The sequence below is a fragment of the Perca fluviatilis genome, chromosome 17 (genome assembly GCF_010015445.1).
Source record: "Perca fluviatilis chromosome 17, GENO_Pfluv_1.0, whole genome shotgun sequence".
In the NCBI taxonomy this organism is placed as follows: Eukaryota; Metazoa; Chordata; class Actinopteri; order Perciformes; family Percidae; genus Perca; species Perca fluviatilis.
Window position 1 is genome coordinate 19,194,576 of NC_053128.1, and position 19,213 is coordinate 19,213,788.

Below are 19,213 nucleotides of genomic sequence, written 5' to 3' on the forward strand. Positions count from 1 at the left end.
CTTTCATTTTAAGTGAATATGACCAGTTTTGCCCCATTTTTCTTTCAGCCCTGGCCTTTACTCTATCCTTCCACGCAAGGTGGGTAAACAGAAAATATAAGTCTGGTTTTCATTTGGTGTTCATGTGATTTGTTCAACTCTTAAATCAGAGACATGAGAAATGTTTAGACCAAAGTGTATTCTTTTACCAACATTTAATATTGTGTACTGGAGGTGGGTTTGATGGTAAACGATTGCTGTTTTTGCTCAGTTGTGCCTGATTTTGTGAAATTAAAAAGTGAATGTCAAGTGAAACATATCTCTGTGGCAAACTGAATTATTCATTACACTGGAGATTGAAAAGGCAACACCCAGATGTTGATGCTGAGACAAAGACCATAATGGTTTAACACAGCAGCTTTAGGAACACATTTTGCTTTGTGGCGGGAATAGATGACAGGCCTTTAACCTCCAGTGTACAGAAAATAGACATATTAAACCATATCTAAACCATGACCTCTCTCTGGCCGAAACATAGCCAAAATGAACTTGTCATCTTGAGAATCTCACAATGCAAACATATAGCCTATCATTGTAGCATAAAATAAATAAATAAATCACCCTAAAAAAGAAGCACAAGCATCACCATGAATAATTATCTCTATTGGCCTAATCATAATAATGACAGTATGAAAATTAAGTAATTCCAAAATGACCTACCACATTATGAGGTGATCAGAGTTAGGTGTTTATTAAAATGTATGGGCATCAGCTGAGGGAAAACGAAAGTTATAGCATCTTGAGTAGCCTACTTGCAGATTTGTATTGTTTAGAGAATATGCCTACAGCCGTTGTCTTTGCACCCAAAAGGACTATACAAACACAAATGTATGACTTTCTTTCAACATCCACGTTATTCATTCTTGATTTATTTAAAAGTCTTATTAAGTAAATTAAATTAATCAGACTAAACGCATGGGCTCGGGTAGAATTGCCAGCCTTGTAATATATTCACAATAAGCACAAACACATGTATTTCGCTGTGATTTTATTTCCGTTAAGACTGTATTAAGTGCGCTTTAATCTCCTCCCACCTGCCTGGTAAGGTTGCGCGCTCCCGGTGAGTTTTATAGCAACTGTTGCCCAGTGAGGCAGCGCCATAGTCACCGTAGTCCTGGCGACTGTAACCCACCAACAACAACCTCTCGCTCCATCATTACCACCTCCTCCACCATCCTCATCTTCATCAACCAGTCCACAGCTCAGGTTTGACTACATTTTTTTTTACTGTTTTTTAGCTCGAATTCAACTCCCTCTCGCTTCAAGGGATAGCTGTATGAAGGATATATTAATGCTGTGGTTTATGTTTTGTCTGCTGCTGAAGGAAGGCTCGGTGAATAGCTGGGGTAGTTTGCTAGCGAGGGTGTTTCTTTGTGACGTGGTAGTCTGCTTGCTAACGTTGCCTGTAGATACCCACAGCTGTGAGAGGTCCTGATCGCTAGCAGGATCTAGCTATGTCCTCTCAAAGGGTGCTTTGTGGCTAAAACTGACCTAAAAGTCAGTCAGTCTGCCAGAAAACTGATTTCCGTGAAACTTATTTGCTTAAACTTACCATGCTGGGTGGTAGCATAGGTCTTGGCTAGTCACTGATGCTAGCTGGTCAGCTGGAGCAGGTGTCTGTTGTTGCTAGGTTGCTAACGCCAGCGTTGCCCTCTTATAATGCCTGTTGGTATCCCATTTTTTATTTATTTTTACTAATGTTACGGATATATTGCAAGTTTATGTTTCGGGTGGTTCAAATCTTTTTGGTCATACAAAATCGATAACGTCCATCAGCAATGAAAAGTGCTGTGAGCTAGCTTTCCATTCACTAACTGCTATTGACAATAGCTAAGCCATTACTTTCCCTTTTGTCTTAGGGAGCAAGATAGCTTCGCTAGCTCTCTTTGTGGCATCAGATGGCTATGATAAGCTATTTTGATAACACAAGGCTAAGTTTTGCAGTGGTCAGCTTTGAGGAAAAACACCTGCCCGATTTAACATTAAAATACCTCATTGTTACTACCCGTTTTTCCCGAATCATATTGTTATTCTGCGTTGCACATTCTGTACATGGGCTGGTAACATGAAGATGTATCAATCCCTTCTGCAAAACCGATATAATTATTGACAAACAGAAAATTACATTTCGTGTTTTTGTTACGTGTGTGCGTGCTTTTCTCTGGGTGCGCAAGAAAGGGAAGGAGTGTATCCAGCATGACACTGTCCAGGGGGAGAAGATCTTAATAATTTTGCCAGATTGATCTTGGGCTCACTTAATGTTTGGGTAAAACTGGTAAAACATTAAGTCAGTCACATCTATATCTATCAAATAAGCTATATTGCCTTTCCTCACAAGGGAATAGTAAACTTGCATTTTAGGATTCTCCTGTGGGGGTTCATATAAGTAGGGACTTGGTTTCTTACTGTTGCATCACAATTATTCTTTGGGTCCATTGGGTCTCCTGTGCAGCTGCGACCTTTGATTATGTGTGTGTGTGTGTGTGTGTGTGTGTGTGTGTGTGTGTGTGTGTGTGTGTGTGTGTGTGTGTGTGTGTGTGTGTGTGTGTGTGAGTGTGTGAGTGTGTGTGAGAGAGAGAGAGAGAGAGAGAGAGAATGGAGGACAGGTGCACCTCTAGTAGTGGTGGGACTCCTGATCATCTAGGCCTATGTCCACCAAATAAAACATAAAGTATATACGTAAATAAAATGTAATTGTCATCGTCATTCCTAGAATTTGGTTCTCTTTAAATAAATCTCTAGCAAGTGGGCCTGACTGAGCCAGAGCAATTAAAACCAGTTAGATCAAAATACCAATGGTACAATTTGTGTACATACTGTAGGTGCCTTAAACATTGTAAATATCTATTGGCGTATAACCCAATATAGGTCATGTACCTCCCAACACAAACACACTATACAGAAAACAGGATGTTGGGAACTGTTAGTTATCAGATCATGTTACCCCTTACCTGTAGTCCAGTAGCCCAGAAATAGTACCATGCCACCTGCTGCCTGGATCCTGTTACATTTCCAATCACTTAAAGAGGGGCTGATTAATTCAATTATTCAGTCATCCATTTTCATGGCTTAGCAGAATACAGCAGGTTTGGTTTGTTATTTTCCCCCAGCCTGTGCGCAATAATGTATATTGTTGATGAAAGATGAGACTTAAAGGTCCTTGTTTTTTTCTTTCCTAACCCCATCTGGCAGTAACAGGGTACAGTTAGACTTGCTTTGTAACCTATGTCATGATGCTTTCAGACATGTTGGTACATTTGAAATGTCTGTTTCTCATGGTCCTGTCTTGAAATGAAATCAGATTAACTTACTTTTCACTTCTTTTTTTTTTGGCACAACTAACAGTACAGTATCCCATTTTCACCATCAGCAGTCCTTAAAAATCACTCCCAGTTTTCATCTGAAAACTCAACTCCTCAACAAACACAGCACTTTGCATACCAACACCCTCCCTACTGCAGCTCCCAATTCTATCTTCCTCAGCCTGTTTTCATGCTGCATTAGCACCTGATCATGCTCCTGTCTTGCTTGGGGTTGCATGTACTGTATGTGTGAGAGGAAGAGATTTTGCGTATGGTGTACTTTTTAATCTTGTTCACCAGCTCTTATTTCTTTACTTGGTCCATTAAACTCCGCCTTTATCATACATGATCATTAATGAGGCAACTTATGGGACTGTGTTATTTTCTGGTAGCTGTGACTCTGAACCTTGCACTCTTTATTATTTGTTGCTTGTAATGTTAGCAAGAGGAATTAAGGGGAAAAATGCAGGGCAAAATGTTGCCCTCCTTGGTGGCTTTTGTTCCTCTGTGTCTTTGTAGGGCTTGCACTTGCTCAGTGGAGCACAGCATTTAAGTGGGCCACAAGGGAGTGCCTGAATAGTGAGGCAGGAGGTGTGTGTGTGTGTGGGGTGAGGCAATAAGAGTGTGATGCAGGGGCACTTTTCCTCGATTAGGTGGGCTCAGTTGGGGCCATGTACTTTAGCTTTCAAACTGCAGTATGGAGTATATAAGTAAAGTTCTCCTCTCTTCACAAGGCCTTTATTTAGCAATGGGATATAGTAAGCTGAAGGCTACATCTGTGCGGTTTGATATTTTATCACTTTGGTAGGCTGCCTCCAACTGCACACTTCAGGGTAAAGGAGTTGCTTGTGTGTCATAGTGTTTGAATCATATAGGTTTTAGGCATGGGCCATTTTCAAGGTATACCGCAGTTTAAACAAGTCACGGTTTTAAAACCACTAACATTTTCTGTCATACCGTTCCTAAGGTATGAGCTGTTTATTATGAGTCTTCAAGGACAGAAAGTGCAGGTTAGAAATCCCTCTCCCTGCCAGTGTGCAGTGTGTTTCAAAATAAAACACATTGTGTTTGTTTTCTTCCCCAGACATTTAAAAAATTATACATTTTATAGCTGAAATTGCAATACTGTACCGTGAAACAGTGACATTTTTGCTGAATGTTATCATACCGTCAGAATCTCATACCGGCCCATGCCTAATAGGTTTGTCATTTTTTTGTGAATTGTCATAATTTACAGTGTCTCCAAATTGCAGAATATCAATATTTGAACTGAATAGTAGTTTATTTTTCCACGGGCCAGACTGCTGCCTGTCTAGCAACAGCCTACTGACATGTCTGAATGATAGTATATACTCATATCCCCCTCCCCAAGGTGTTAAAAATAGTCATGCTGGAAGCAGACGGCTTTGCATTAATGAATCTCAGTGCCCCTTTATGTTTAAGGAAAATGCTGATTTTTCCTGCCGTCTTACTGTTCCTCACACTCCCAAGAAAGATTGACTTAGCTTTGTAGTCCAACTTTGAGGTTAGTCACCCCAACACGGATAAAGTGATAGCCTTCTTCCCAAAAAAAAGTCAGTATGATATTGAAGATGAAGATAAAGGGAAGGGGCAGGCTGTCCTTGGAGAGATTCAAAGCTGTTTGGAGACCCAGCTTAATTAACCAAGAGAGGGTTGTTTGTGGAAACTGCGATGGGGAGGAGGTGGCCTTCCCCTGGAAGGAATGGGTGATGGTAGCCATACTAGTATTAACTCAAAAACACATGTTTACAATAAGTGTCTCTTCATAGTCTTATTATTTAAAAAAATAGTTCACTCACCCTTGGTTAGTAAGTACTGTAGACATCGTCATAAATCTCTGAATAGCAATAGGGCCTATAGCTATTTTATTACTAGTAATGACGCTATCTGGGACTTCCAATCTCAAGTAACGTTAAACCCGTAAAAGTGGGAACTGACAGAGCAACGAGAAGCAGCATCTATTTAGAGTTTGTTAAATATTAACTTGTTTTATGGCTGTGAACATGGAGACAAGACCATGTGTCACTGATGCATGAGGCTCTTAGTACATTAAGTACCACAAGGCAGAAACAGGTGCTTGGGTAGAATTGCTCTTGAGCAGCTTTAGCAGCATTGATTTAGGTAAAACCTTAGTGATTTGTAGTTAAATGTCATGTTTTCTATTATGCCTAGATTAGTATTTCTAGGGATATTTTATGTCCTGGACTAACCAAATCATGAGGATAATTATTGGACTGATTTCCCTCTATACAAAGCGTTTGTCATGTTATATGATAGATTTGTCTTTTTGTTATTAAATGCAGTATGTTCTGGACATGTGTTAAGGATACATGTTTATACTTTTTGAGTTATAAGAGGTGGATGTCACTGGTTTTATAACTATTTCACCAGTTGAAATAAGAGGGGGTAAAAAAAAGGTAGTCTGTGTGTATTCCTTTGCCTATTGTAAAGTATAAGTCAACAACTAGAAGAATGCATTGATTGTGACCATTATCAACCTATCTATAGTATAGTAATATAGTAATACTGTGTTTTCTCTACTGTCTTATTTAGGCGCCATGCAGACCCCTGAAGCAGGCGCTGACTCCACCTCCACTGTCCCTCTTCAGACCACCGTGCCTGTCCAGCCTACCGGCTCCACCCAGCAGGTGCCTGTCCAGCAACAGGTAAATCCAGCCTGTCTTTGTGTGTGTGTTTGTGTCTGAATGTTCCTGTGTGTGTGCATACTGCACTATGTGTGTGTGTGTGTGTGTGTGTGTGTGTGTGTGTGTGTGTGTGTGTGTGTGTGTGTGTGTGTGTGTGTGTGTGTGTGTGTGTGTGTGTGTGTGTGTGTGTGTGTGTGTGTGTGTGTGTGTGTGTGTGTGTGTGTGTGTGTGTGTGCGTGTGTGTGTGTGTGTGTGCATGTCATTATTTTCCAGTGCAATATGTGCCTTTAGTCAATTACATAATTAATTTGCAACTCTTGCAATTTGTCTTGCCAGGCCCAGACTGTTCAACAGGTTCAGCATGTTTACCCAGCACAGGTGCAGTATGTGGAGGAAAACAGTGGCGTGTACACCAATGGCAACATGTGAGTCAGTCTGTTACCCAGCTCTGCTCTTACACCACTCCACAAATATTAGCGCTATGTCTCTGCAGCCTGTTCTTTTCTCCTCTTAAGTCTCTTCAAACCACCATTCATGTCACAAGCACATGATGTTGGTGGGAGTGCATTTGTTTTTTTTTGTTTTTTATGAGGGGTCTGCAGTCATGTGTTTGATTGTGCTCAGTCACCTGAACATGACCAGAAGTAGGCCTGTCTTTTAAGTGCTGATGCTACACCAGCAGGGTCCCCAGGGTCTGAGGAATGGGGTTACATAGTCACTCGACTAACAAGCCCAAGCTGTGTTTGTCCTACTGGGATACACACAGACTCACATATCGGTGCATTTACACACACAAACACACATGCTGTGTGACCTCAGCTCCTGGTGGAAACACTCATGTGACTAAGTGTTTAGAAATACAAAATCATACATACACCAAACAGCTGGACACATGAAACAAAAACACATTTAAATATATAAATTAAATATTTGATGTTACTTTGAAAAACAAATCCATTAAAAATGCTATTACATTTTAGATGATCCCCATTATGACAATTGTTAAAAGTATTTGACTGTACCTACACAAACAATAATTAATGTATAACATGTATGCTTTGTTGTTATTGTTACCATACAGGCTCAATAGGTGTCCTAAGAAACCATACTTAGACTATTTTTTTCTCAGTTTTATTTTGGGTACATTGACTGACTGCTAACCTCACTTCTGAACAGAAGAACATACTCGTACTCAGAGCCGCAGCTGTATAGCCAGAACAGTGGAGGGAGCTACTTTGACACACAGGGCAGCTCATCACAAGTGTCCACTGTGGTGACATCTCATGGCATGACCAACAATGGAGGAGGGGGCAGTGGAGGAATGAGCATGAATCTGGCGGGGGGTCAGGTAATCAGCACCAGTCCTGGGGCTTACATCATGGACAACACTGGACCCCACCCTGCCACCCAGACGGCACGAGCTTCCCCAGCTACTGTAAGTGCATAGCACCCACTTATTGGGCCCCTCACCTACCTTCGCCTGACTGCTTTTGTGTGTTTGTTGATAGACCATTGGACTAGTGTATGTAGTAACTTCCACCTCTTCCCTGTTTAGAGCCACACAGCTATTAGTTTGCCTAGACTCTCCCTATTACCATAGATGCTCTGTTTCTGTCGTACTTTGTTGATCTATGCACTAGTTTGATCCAGAAATGGAGGATGCCAGCCTCTTTTGCAGAGTTCCATATTCAAACTCAATATGTGTAATTTTTTCAAAATTTCAGTGTTTACATAGTACAAATATGTCACATTATAGAGAAGAAACCTCCTCCATGATTGTGTATGGTGTGTTTTATCTCTGGCGATGATCCTTTGCTGATGTATTCTGCGCTGGCTGTGTCTCCGCAGTGATCTACGGCCTATGGCCAGCAGTGTTTACAATGCAACTCTTAATATTTTATGTTAAAGTAATACAGGGCTTTGTTTCTGTCCCTGATTTCATCTGTCTGTTATCCCCACACTTGGGTGTGGAGAAAGGAGGGGCTAAAACCTGAGACGGGTGTATTAGGGAGGAGAGGTCTTACCCACTCCTCACGAGAGTCCTGCATTGGACGAGGTGCTGCATGCACCACAAGAGCCTTGCTCTTTTGCTATACTCTGAATGCCCCATTAGGTATTTTAGTCCACTATAATGATGCTTTCTGGCAGTAATGTAGCAATAATGCTTGGCGACTGACATTACATCATTTGGATATCAGTCATGAGTGGATATCATGGCAGAGAGTTTAGAACATTTCATAATGGGAAATGGAGATTTTTTTTTTTTTTTATGAAATCAAAATGTGTGCAAGATTGCAAGGGCATTTTAACTGCTTTAACAAAATACCAGCTCAAGCTAAATAGACCCATAAATGGGCAGTATTTACCGCTGAGGGAGGACCATGGTATTCAACCCCAGTTATCTGCTCAATAAGATCTAACAAAAGCCATAAAAATAATTGATAATAAGTGGACAACCATTGCACAGAATCCCCACCGTACAACAACAATTAAATTTACACTGAAACACAATGCTAATTTGACAGAAATACACAAAGTTTCACAAGTAACAATCAGCGTACCATCCTGTATACAGTATGTTGTGCTAGCTTATGTTACTGTATATTTTGTTAGATATTAGGCTGTTTTAGAAAATGCCAATACCCAATAGACTTTTTCCCATGGCACATGAACCAGCTTTTCGGCATAACTCTTGATGTTGACATGCAGCTGTTACTACTGTAAATGATCTTGTCACACTGCCTTAGTCTTTTGCTTTTGGCATTTTCTCTGTACATGATGGTTGTTATACGTTGATCTGTGCTTGTGGAATCTGGAAGGGTTGTGTGTCAGCTATACACAATTGATGTACTTAGTTGATCCTGTCCCCATTTCTCAACTAGATCTTCCTTAAATGATAGGTAGTCCTGCTCTGCTTGGGTTTAGTGGTGCTTGCTTTGGGATGCTTTCGATTCTCTTTATTTTTGCTAGTGGATACTAATGTGTCTACATCAACTCTTTATTTTTCTTGGTTTTGTTTTTTGTTTCCCCCTCTTACATTTTGTTGTCCTGTGCTTCATGGTTTATCAGATTGAAATGGCGATTGAGACGCTCCAAAAATCTGAGGGTTTATCCAGTCAGAGAAGCTCGCTGCTCAACAGCCATGTAAGTTGCTTTTTTTACGAACGCTTGCCCTCGCCTTACTTTGACTTTTGCAAGACTTCTGCCTCTCAATTCTGTATACATTTAAGTTTGATGTGGCGCTTGCTGTTTTTGTTGCTGGTTTTAATTGTTACTAGGGTTTTAAATTCACTGGCTGCTATAGAAATGCTTTTTGCAGAGGTGTGATTGCAGCAAAATAAAGGTTACTGAGGTCTTTCCAGACAGTTTGCATGGACCAGTGTGTGAATCTCTAGAGTAAAACAGCATGTATTCCCTTGTAGCTCCAGTGGCTGTTGGACAATTACGAGACAGCAGAGGGCGTAAGTCTACCACGATCCACCCTCTACAATCATTATCTGCGCCACTGCCAGGAGCAGAAACTGGACCCTGTAAATGCAGCCTCTTTTGGCAAACTCATCCGCTCCATCTTCATGGGACTTCGTACAAGGCGTCTTGGGACAAGGTTAGCTTTTTTCTATTTTTTTTTTGATTATCTTCTTTTTAAGTAAGGAAAAGTTCTCAATTTGGCAATTCAGGATGTTCATGTAATGGCTGAATGCCTGCTTGGGTCTTCTTTCATCTAAACCCTGATATTCTTAAAGCCACATCCATTTTTTTGCTGTACACCCTCACTTTGAGAGTCTGTCAATGTGTGTCAAACATTTGGCTTTGTCTTGCAGAGGGAACTCCAAATATCATTACTATGGTATACGTGTGAAACCAGACTCCCCACTAAATAGACTCCAAGAAGACATGCAGTACATGGCCCTCAGACAGCAACCTGTTCAGCAAAAACAGAGGTACACAGACAACTAGGCATGCATGCATACAGACATCCAGCATACACACACACACACACACACACACACACACACACACACACACACACACACACACACACACACACACACACACACACACACACACACACACACACACACACACACACACACTCTGATGTGAGCCATGTGATTTCAGGTTCAAGCCAGTGCAGAAGTTTGATGGCTGCTCTGGGGAGAATTACTCAGGTGGAGGCCAGCACCATCCTGGTGCAGAGGAGCAGACAGTCATTGCACAGAGTCAACACCACCAGCAGTTCCTAGGTCAGCTGCTTTTCTATTATCTGAATATCTTTAAAATAGGGGTGCATGATTCAGAAAATGTCACTATTCGATTCAAACTCGATTTTCGATTCAAAAACGATTCTCGATTTATAAAAAAACAAAAAAAACGATTCACATTGTACATGTAGTTACTTTTCCCATGTGATTGCCATAGACATACAATTAAAAAAAAATTCTATGAATCGATTTTGAATCGGTAGAGCTTGAATCGCGATTCGAATGTGAATGGATTTTTATTTTTTGCACACCCCTACTGTAAAACCAGACACACATGGGATACACTGAAATATACTTATTATTATATGTTTTTTAGATTATTCCACAGTGGTGAATAAAAAAAAAAAAATGTATTACTCCAACAGATGCATCACGGGCCCTCCCTGATTTTGTAGAGCTGGACCTGGGACAGAGCAATACGGAGAACATCAGCCCGGAGGATGTGAAAGCTCTCCAGGCCCTTTACAGAGAGCACTGTGAGGTTAGATAAAGGGCATTCTTTTCATATTCACTGCGTGTCACCACAGCTCACTTTGGCACATAAGTGTAATTCACAGGGGAAACAGGGGTTTGAGTCACTCTTCAGTGCTCAAAGAAAGCAAGAAAAGCAAGAAAGTAATCCCTTTCAATATTGCAGCATTCATTCATATAACATCATCAATATGACTATGCAGGCATTGTGACTGTACATGAATCTATTGATCTGCCTGGACTAGCTGTATTTCATCATCCTCTCAATCTCTTCTTGAATCAAGGCCATGTTTTTTTTAACCCGTATATGTGCCTGAATCTGCCAATATCTATCATTACAGCAATTTACTTGTTTAATCTGATTTAATAAATCTTTAATAAGAAAAGACTCAAAGGCTAAAAATACTGTACTAAAGGTTTACAAATCTTGAAAAATATGTATTTAAACTTTGTTTGGATTCAGAGTGTGGAAACTTTGAGAAATGTCATGTGGGTTTATAGTGACAGAGATTTGTAAATGCCAGCTGCTGGCATTTTGGAACAGACTTTTCTATTAATTTGTGAAGTTTTCAATCACACCTCTCCTAATCCTAGTCTGGGAAGCTAGGGTGATGGCCAAGGCTTTATGATCTGATACACCTTGTTCTCATGATTAAAGGGTCAGTTCACCCACATTACAAAATGAAACTTATTTCTTCACATGCCCTTAGTGGTGGCTTGCCATGCAGCTAGTTTGGTGTTGATGTGCACTGAAGAAAGACCTTGGCAATTGACAATGTCCTGGTTCCTCTGGATTATCCACAGACCTCGCACAGTTTTCAAGGGGACTATTTCTTCTTCTTTTAAAACGTAGTTCCAGTAAAAGCTTTTCACTGCTTTTGTTTTATTCTCTGTTTTTGTTAAAGGCTATCCTGGATGTGGTTGTCAACCTCCAGTTCAGTCTAATTGAGAAGTTGTGGCAGACATTCTGGCGTTATTCTCCCCCTGACTCTGCAGAGGGGGCCACTGTAACAGAAAACAGGTGAGGTCAAGCTGATTTTTCTGTTAATTTATCTGTCAGAGTCTGTCAGTGTTTTTGTTAAGAGAAATATGTATAAGATAACTTAATTCATTTAAAGACAATCTGCGAATTCAAAGGGATTTTTCTAAGTCTGGTTTGTTCATTCCTCAGCAGTTTAAGTGAGATTGAAGCACGGCTACCCCGTTCACAGCTATTGGAACTGTGTAGAAACGAGGCTGTACTCAAATGGATGAGCACATGTGACCATCTTATGTACCAGGCCCTTGTGGAGATCCTCATTCCTGATGTCCTGAGACCCATTCCCAGTGAGCCACAGTCATAGACACCTCTCATAATTACTTGTTTGCTGCGTTAATGCTTGTAACATCACAATCACTCAATCATTCAATCATTTTCAGGTGCCTTGACTCAAGCCATTCGCAACTTTGCCAAAAGCCTGGAAGGTTGGCTCAATAATGCCATGAATGCCATTCCACAGAGAATGATCCAGACCAAGGTACACTTGCAGTATTCATACATTTACCTTTGTGAAAATGCTACACGTAAAAGTCACCTGTTACTATTTCTTAAATATACATGTAAATTAGGGCTGGGCAATATATCGATATTATATCGATATCGTGATATGAGACTACATATCGTCTAAGATTTTGGATATCGTAATATCGTGATATGACATAAGTGTTGTCTTTTCCTGGTTTTAAAGGCTGCATCACAGCAAAGTGTGTCATTTTCTGAACTTACCAGACTGTTCTAGCTGTTCTATTATTTGCCTTTTCCCCACTTAGACATTATATCTACAACAGTGATGATTATTTACCTTGAATCTAAATGTGAAGATATTTTGTTAGAGCACCAATTGTCAACCCTAGAATATCGCCGCAATATCGATATCGAGGTATTTGGTCAAGAATATCGTGATATCTGTGTAAATGTAAATACATGAGCAGTATTTTTACTATCAGTTCGAGGGTATGTGTACTTAGAGTAGGTAACACCTGGGCTCTTGTTTATGCTCTTTTCACAGATTGCCGCTGTTAGTGCCTTTGCGCAAACACTGCGCAGATACACATCTCTGAACCACCTGGCTCAGGCGGCACGTGCTGTTTTGCAAAACACGTCACAGATTAACCAGATGTTGAGTGATCTCAATCGTGTTGACTTTGCCAACGTACAGGTCAGAACAGCTCTTTGTTTTTGGATATCCAGCGGTGGTGCTCTTGCTATGTGTACTATACCATTCCTTCTCTATAATCCTCTCTGTAAAAAGAACATGCATTACTTTTACTTTCACTGTAAAAGTGTGAACCTGCAGTTCTTTCTCTGTGTTGCTGTATAGGAGCAGGCATCATGGGTGTGCCAGTGTGAAGAGGGAGTAGTTCAGCACTTGGAGCAGGACTTCAAGGCCACACTACAGCAGCAAAGCTCTCTGGAGCAATGGGCAGCCTGGCTGGAAAATGTGGTCACTCAGGTGCTCAAGCCTTACGAGCACCGGCCCAGCTTCCCCAGGGCAGCTCGACAATTCCTGCTCAAGTGGTCCTTTTACAGGTTGGCAAAAAAAATAACACTAAGACACATCTGGGAGTGTGCAGCTTTGTTTTAAAGAGACAAACCCCTCACTGTTTTTTTTTTTTTTTTTTTATGTCTCTGCAGTTCTATGGTGATCAGGGACCTGACCCTGCGCAGTGCTGCCAGCTTTGGTTCCTTCCACTTGATTCGCCTGCTGTACGATGAATACATGTTTTACCTAGTGGAGCATCGTGTGGCACAAGCTACTGGAGAGACACCCATTGGTGTCATGGGAGAGGTATAACTGTGGCATCTTATCTTCACAGTATTTTATAGTGCCACCGTGTTACACAGTATCTAGTCGATACGCTATAAATCAGATGTGAAATTACCTCCGTTTGGATCTGTTGATGAAATCTGCCCAGAGGAGATGTTTTACCTAATTACAATGTAGTATCTAAACATTAAAACTGTTTGGACCCACACTAATTATGATGTTCGTCTCTGTTTTCAGTTCGACAGCCTCAACACCCTGTCCCTCTCTAATATTGATAAAGGTATGTGACAAAATGTATAAAGCCTGAGAAGTTAGCTCTTGAGTCTATACCAGTGTTTTACATGCTGTATGTGATGCTTTCTCCTGTCTAGATGAAACGAGTGGGATGGACAGTGATTTGGAAGATGACGTGGAGGAGTCCGGGGAACCTCTTGCCAAGCGAGAGAAGTCGGAGCATGAAGTGATCCAGGTGATCCAGGTCGGGGCACTAGAGGACGGGTCCCACCCTGTGGTGGGGGTCGTCCAGCCAGGTGTCCTCCACTCACTGCCCCAGCCCCCGCAGGACCACACTGAGCACATCCTAACCCCCTCTGCCAGTACTCCCACCATCCGCCACTGCAGCGCCACAGGCAACACATATGCCTCCGTTTGAGGGTCTGAGGGCACAGCGGACCTTGTCTGGACTGTTTTCACTCTCCACATATCTTTCTCTCTGTAAGTCTAGATGTTTCCGTCTTTTTCACGCATTGTCTGTGTCTGCACTTGTGCGGACACGCTCTCCGCTCCCTATCTAGCCCAGTCAGTGGAGGAGTGCTGAAATGATGATACTCTGGCCAAGATGTGCTGTCCGTGTCTGACTGTCTTAGATTCTGGATGTGGTGTCATCACATAAGTCTGTGCTCTATCCCAATGGGGCAGCTGCAGGAGGACTAACTTGACCCGTTAAATGTTTCCTGCCTAGACATGACTTAACACCTCTGTCTGTCCACACAGACTGGTTCTGTCTTGAAGGAAAATTCAACTCTTTCAAACTGCTGATGTCTCAGAGCTCAAATCCATGTCACTAGTCCCAGTGGAGCAAAGTCATCGATTGACTCAAGACCTTCACCTATTGTAAATAGTTTTGCTGTATTTTCAATTGGTATTACCCAAAACTCATGGTGCTATCGTTGTTTTGTTTTGATTTCCATTTATCCCTCCTACTTTTAGCATGATTTATGTCCACATGCATTCCAACTGCTGATAAACGTTTGGCTGAACAAAATATTTTTAGTATTGTATGTAGCTAAAAAACAAGGGGAGGACGTTCTATGTATCTATGGCATTTGAAACAGGATCATGGGGCAGTTTTTTCTGTTCTGTTTAAAAAATATATATATGGTAGCCACCCACTGATAACCATTTTAGCCACAGAAAATAGAAACCCCTAAAGAAATATCTGTGCTGCTACTTGTGTATATAGAAATGAGATTAAGAAGACCGGCTGTACAAAACCACTTCCTCAATGCTAGCTTTTCTATGCACTCTGTGCATAACGCTTGCCTTTCTTCATTTTAGATGCTCTGTAGTGTGGTTTACTTGACCAGCCAGCTGTAATCTTGAAAACAACTTACTGGATATTTTCCCCTTTTCTTTGCAGTTTATGTCTTAATGAAATTTTGCTATGTTCACAAAGGACCAAAAACAAACCAACAAGAGGAAGCTGAGAGGGAGCCAATCGGGCCACCTGAAAGCTGTTTCCTGTCCCACAGTGCCATGTTGCAGAGCAGACGGAATGTCAGGGATTTAATGTACCTCGGCTTTATCATAGTGCCTTATCCTTAAATGCAGCTGTCCTTGTAGTCCTGACTGTGTGCTGCAGGAAGCCCACACTCGCTCTGCATTGTCCAAGCCACAACTTTGGCTTTCTGGTGACTTGTGGCTGGATTTGGGCTGGCTCATCAGTGTCGAAACCAAGGAATGCAGGCACAGAAACAACTGTTGTTTTTTCTCTTGATCAGCTCTACAAAGCTTGTTACTTATCTGAATCATGGTCTTTAGCCTTGCTCCTGCCCTCACTCTGCCCTCTAGAGGCCTATTCTTGCATTAGCCTTTGTTATCGGGTGAAGTGTGTGTGTGCGCGCGCGCATGTGTATGTGCGCATGTGTGTGTGTGAACACGGATGCATAGGTCTGCACTGTGTTTTTATGTGCATGTGTATATAAGCCTGTGTGTCTGCGTGCTTGTGTGAATGTGTTGGAACACATCCATCAGTCACCCTACCTCAAACCAGTGGTGCCAGCCCTTTGACGCGTGCAGCACAGTCACCAAACCTTATTGCACACACACCACTGTACTGCACAACTCTCAACGCGATAGAGAAAAACTGCTTTGCTTTTCTCTCACCTCTGATACATTTTCATTTCAGTTTTTAGCCCATAAAAATGCTTTCATCCTTTGTTCCCTGTTTAAAGATCATCTTTGTACAGTGGACCAAAAGTAGATATTTTGTGATATTCAAAGAAATATATAGATATATATAGATATATATGTATAGTATATATAATGATGATACACTACATATATCTGTTGCTTTATACGTGATTGTTTTCTTTTCGTAGCTCCTCTGTAATTAGTTCATTGACTGTGAAATGGGAAAGGCATGGGGACTAACTTCTGATTCATTAGACTACATCTTAATACTTGAACTGTTATAGCATTCTATGTTGTGGAGATTATTGAGATTAATCCTCTAAATAGGAACATTTTGTTACTAAAAATGATTTTTGTTATTGTTTTTTCCATGCTTGTTGAAATGGTCTGCACGATTTCTTTGCAGAGATGTTTATTTATTGATATTTATTGTGTTTTGGTTTAGATGCTTACGCATTACAACATATTATAATGGGTACTGATAATGAATCATGAATTACACCACTGGAAACGGCAGACCTACTGTACAGGAGGACCAGAGGGTTTTTGTTGTTGTTGTTTTGTTTTTCTTTATAAGTCATGATGTATGTAGATTGATTAAGGTTTAAAAAAAAAAAAAAAAAAAAAAAAAAAAAAAAGGTTGGCACTATATTTGCTTTAATCACTTTCCTTAGGCTCTATCACCAGTATCTCCAATGATTCCTTCAAATACTAGAAGTACACACGGGATCTTTGCCAAATTTTTTCTTTGTGCCTGTGTAGAAAACGTGCTTAGCAGTAGAAGAGGGTGGGAGAGCAAATACTGCGTGTCATTTAGGTTTACTGGGTCAGTGGACTCTCACAGATGGTTTGTTGAATCATTTTCATGACACTTTGGGGAATCTGCAAAGTAAATTCCGGCAAGCCCAAAGATACATTCCTCATCTATTAAACCTAGGGTACACATCTCATACTGTAGCTTTACTCGGTGTCTGCTGGCTTGAAATGTCTGGCTTACCAGATCTAGGAGTTGAGCGCACACAAACCTGGCTTTCCTATTATATTGCTTAACAACAGTTTGAAAAGTCTGCAGGAAAAGGTCAATAAACTATACGTAGCTGAAAGTAGTAAGGCCTGAGGCATTTTGTTTACATCAGCCTGTGACCATGACTCCCTGACTTTTGGTATTAAACTGTCGAATGCAAGTTGGAAGAAGCGCTGCACATAAATCTGTGTTCTCATAATAACTGCGACAAAATTAACTCCATTCCCAAGAGCTCACTTGACTGACTCCAACATGCACTGAATTTTTGTAAATGACGTTATAAAAAAGGGATGGGGTTCTGTCTGTGACTTCAAATTTTAAATTATGTTGTAAATCTGGATATGTGTGCCGGTTAGGAATGAAGGTTTTGCAGGATACTTTTTCTATCCTTTTACCTTTTTCCCCACTGAATGATTTTTTTTTAATTTTTTTTTCACATGAATTTAAGCTCCCTTGTCATATAAATGAAGTACAAGATTGTAGATGTAAACTTGTTTTATTTTGTGCCTGAAATGAAAATGGCTTATAAAATGTTTTCTTTAAATCTTAATTGTGTGCTTTCTGGTCTTGCACGCCTATCATGTGCTGTTTGCAATTTTGTGTTTTTTCGTCAGTTCTGTTATTTCCCCTTTTTGTTATACATAGACTAATGTGCCAGTGATTCAGCTTTCTGCATCTCAAAGCCTGCCTGGTTAACACTGGACCAATGCTAATGCTGCCAACACAATTGTACTTTATTTCTCAGTGTCTTTGAAATCGAGAAGTTAGATTGTTTTTGTAACAGCTGCTTGCAAAGGAGCCCGTTTCCAACCAGAAAAAAAAAAAGACATAAGCTATTCCTTAACTTGTCATAGGAGCGAAAGCTAAGAGATGCCTCTTCACCTGGACAAAATGGCAGCTTCACTGACCCATAGCAGACTCCAGTGCCTTTAATTTCGCCCCGGCCAGAGCAGATGGCCTGGGTGACTATTGGGTCTCTGGTGGGCTACAGATAGAGGCTATCAGAGCAGATATTTAATTGCACAGGTGCTGCCACTGAGAAGACACCAGGGAAGCATAAAGACCTGTCCTCAGACTGAACTATTTATTGACTGGATGTGACGCCACATACACACACACACACACATACATACATACACACACACACTTAGTAGTTTACACATGGTACATAACCTGCAGACGGCTTTTTATTGTACAGAACTGGTTATTGAACATGGAGAGTTACTGTAAGTAAAATGCTCTTATGCATTGTTTTCTCTATGATCGTGGTTTCTTTTGTCAAATGATATTTTCTGAATGCTGTGACCTGTTTGAGATTTGTATTTGGATGTTTTCAAGTGCCATTTGACAGTCTAGTGAGTCGTGGCCATCTGTAGCACGCTCTAATGCAAGCACAAGCATTTGGCAGTGGCATTTGAGGAAGGTTTTTAATTTTGATTCACCCTAGACAAAATATGTATATATCAAAAAATGAAAACGTATATTTATTTCTGTCTTATTTGATTTGGTGAACATTTTATCAGATATGTTGGCTAAAGTGCTTTTGTGATTTCTTTTTCCTCTTTTTTTTGGGATAATGTATAGTATCTGATATAATATATACACACAAATTTCATGTGATTCTTTGTGTGCCATTCAGTTTTCTTCTCAAATTGGCAAGCGAACCAATGTGTGTAGGGTGATTTGTATTGTGTATTTTACATAAAAAACGAGGACAATTGGGGGACTATTATATTTATAAAGACATTATCATTTAGTGTGTCGTATTGATGAATATAGAAACTATTAAAGACACATGTAGTTTGGTTTTCTGAATATTTCAGATCTCAGCTCAGGCTAGCTTCTTAGTGTTGTTTTCTTAAGATTTGTGACTCGTCTTTGCAGTAATAAACGTTTTCTTGTTCAAAGTCAAGTGTCCTCTCTCATCATTTTGACTCTTCACACTAAAAGAAAATCCCAAACAATAGTGTTAGCCAATTGTATTTTATTTAACCAGACTCGTACATATACCAACACCAATATCATCCAAACTCAGTACATATTCAGAATGTATGACAATTGTAAAGATTAAGATGAGCAGGAATTTGCATTTCCTGAAAATTGAACAGCATCATTCTTTATTTTTGTGGTTCCCTACTGTAAAGGTAGCAAAAAGAGTATAAAATACTGCAACAGCTGTAGGTAAACTGAGCTCTAAATACCAAAATACTGTTTGATCAATTGTGCTGAG

The 19,213-nt window shown here is 40.5% G+C and overlaps 1 protein-coding gene across 3 annotated transcripts; it reads left to right on the forward strand.

Moving 5' to 3' along the window:
- Positions 1-1,080: 1,080 nt before the first annotated feature.
- rfx3 (regulatory factor X, 3 (influences HLA class II expression)) lies at positions 1,081-18,890 on the forward strand. 3 transcript variants are annotated; one of them, XM_039780161.1, is made up of 17 exons: positions 1,081-1,245; positions 5,916-6,028; positions 6,344-6,432; positions 7,184-7,442; positions 9,077-9,151; positions 9,430-9,611; positions 9,829-9,948; positions 10,127-10,251; positions 10,635-10,750; positions 11,646-11,761; positions 11,915-12,066; positions 12,160-12,257; positions 12,789-12,938; positions 13,101-13,309; positions 13,415-13,568; positions 13,785-13,827; positions 13,919-18,890. In XM_039780161.1, the coding sequence occupies exons 2-17, from the start codon at positions 5,921-5,923 to the stop codon at positions 14,197-14,199; spliced, it is 2,277 nt and encodes a 758-aa protein (XP_039636095.1). In that variant the 5' UTR covers positions 1,081-1,245; positions 5,916-5,920; the 3' UTR covers positions 14,200-18,890. The 3 variants fall into 3 exon arrangements, with proteins under 3 accessions (XP_039636095.1, XP_039636093.1, XP_039636094.1); XM_039780159.1 differs by having other exon boundaries at positions 1,082-1,245; positions 11,912-12,066; XM_039780160.1 differs by having other exon boundaries at positions 1,082-1,245; positions 7,187-7,442; positions 11,912-12,066.
- The last annotated feature ends 323 nt before the right edge of the window (positions 18,891-19,213 follow it).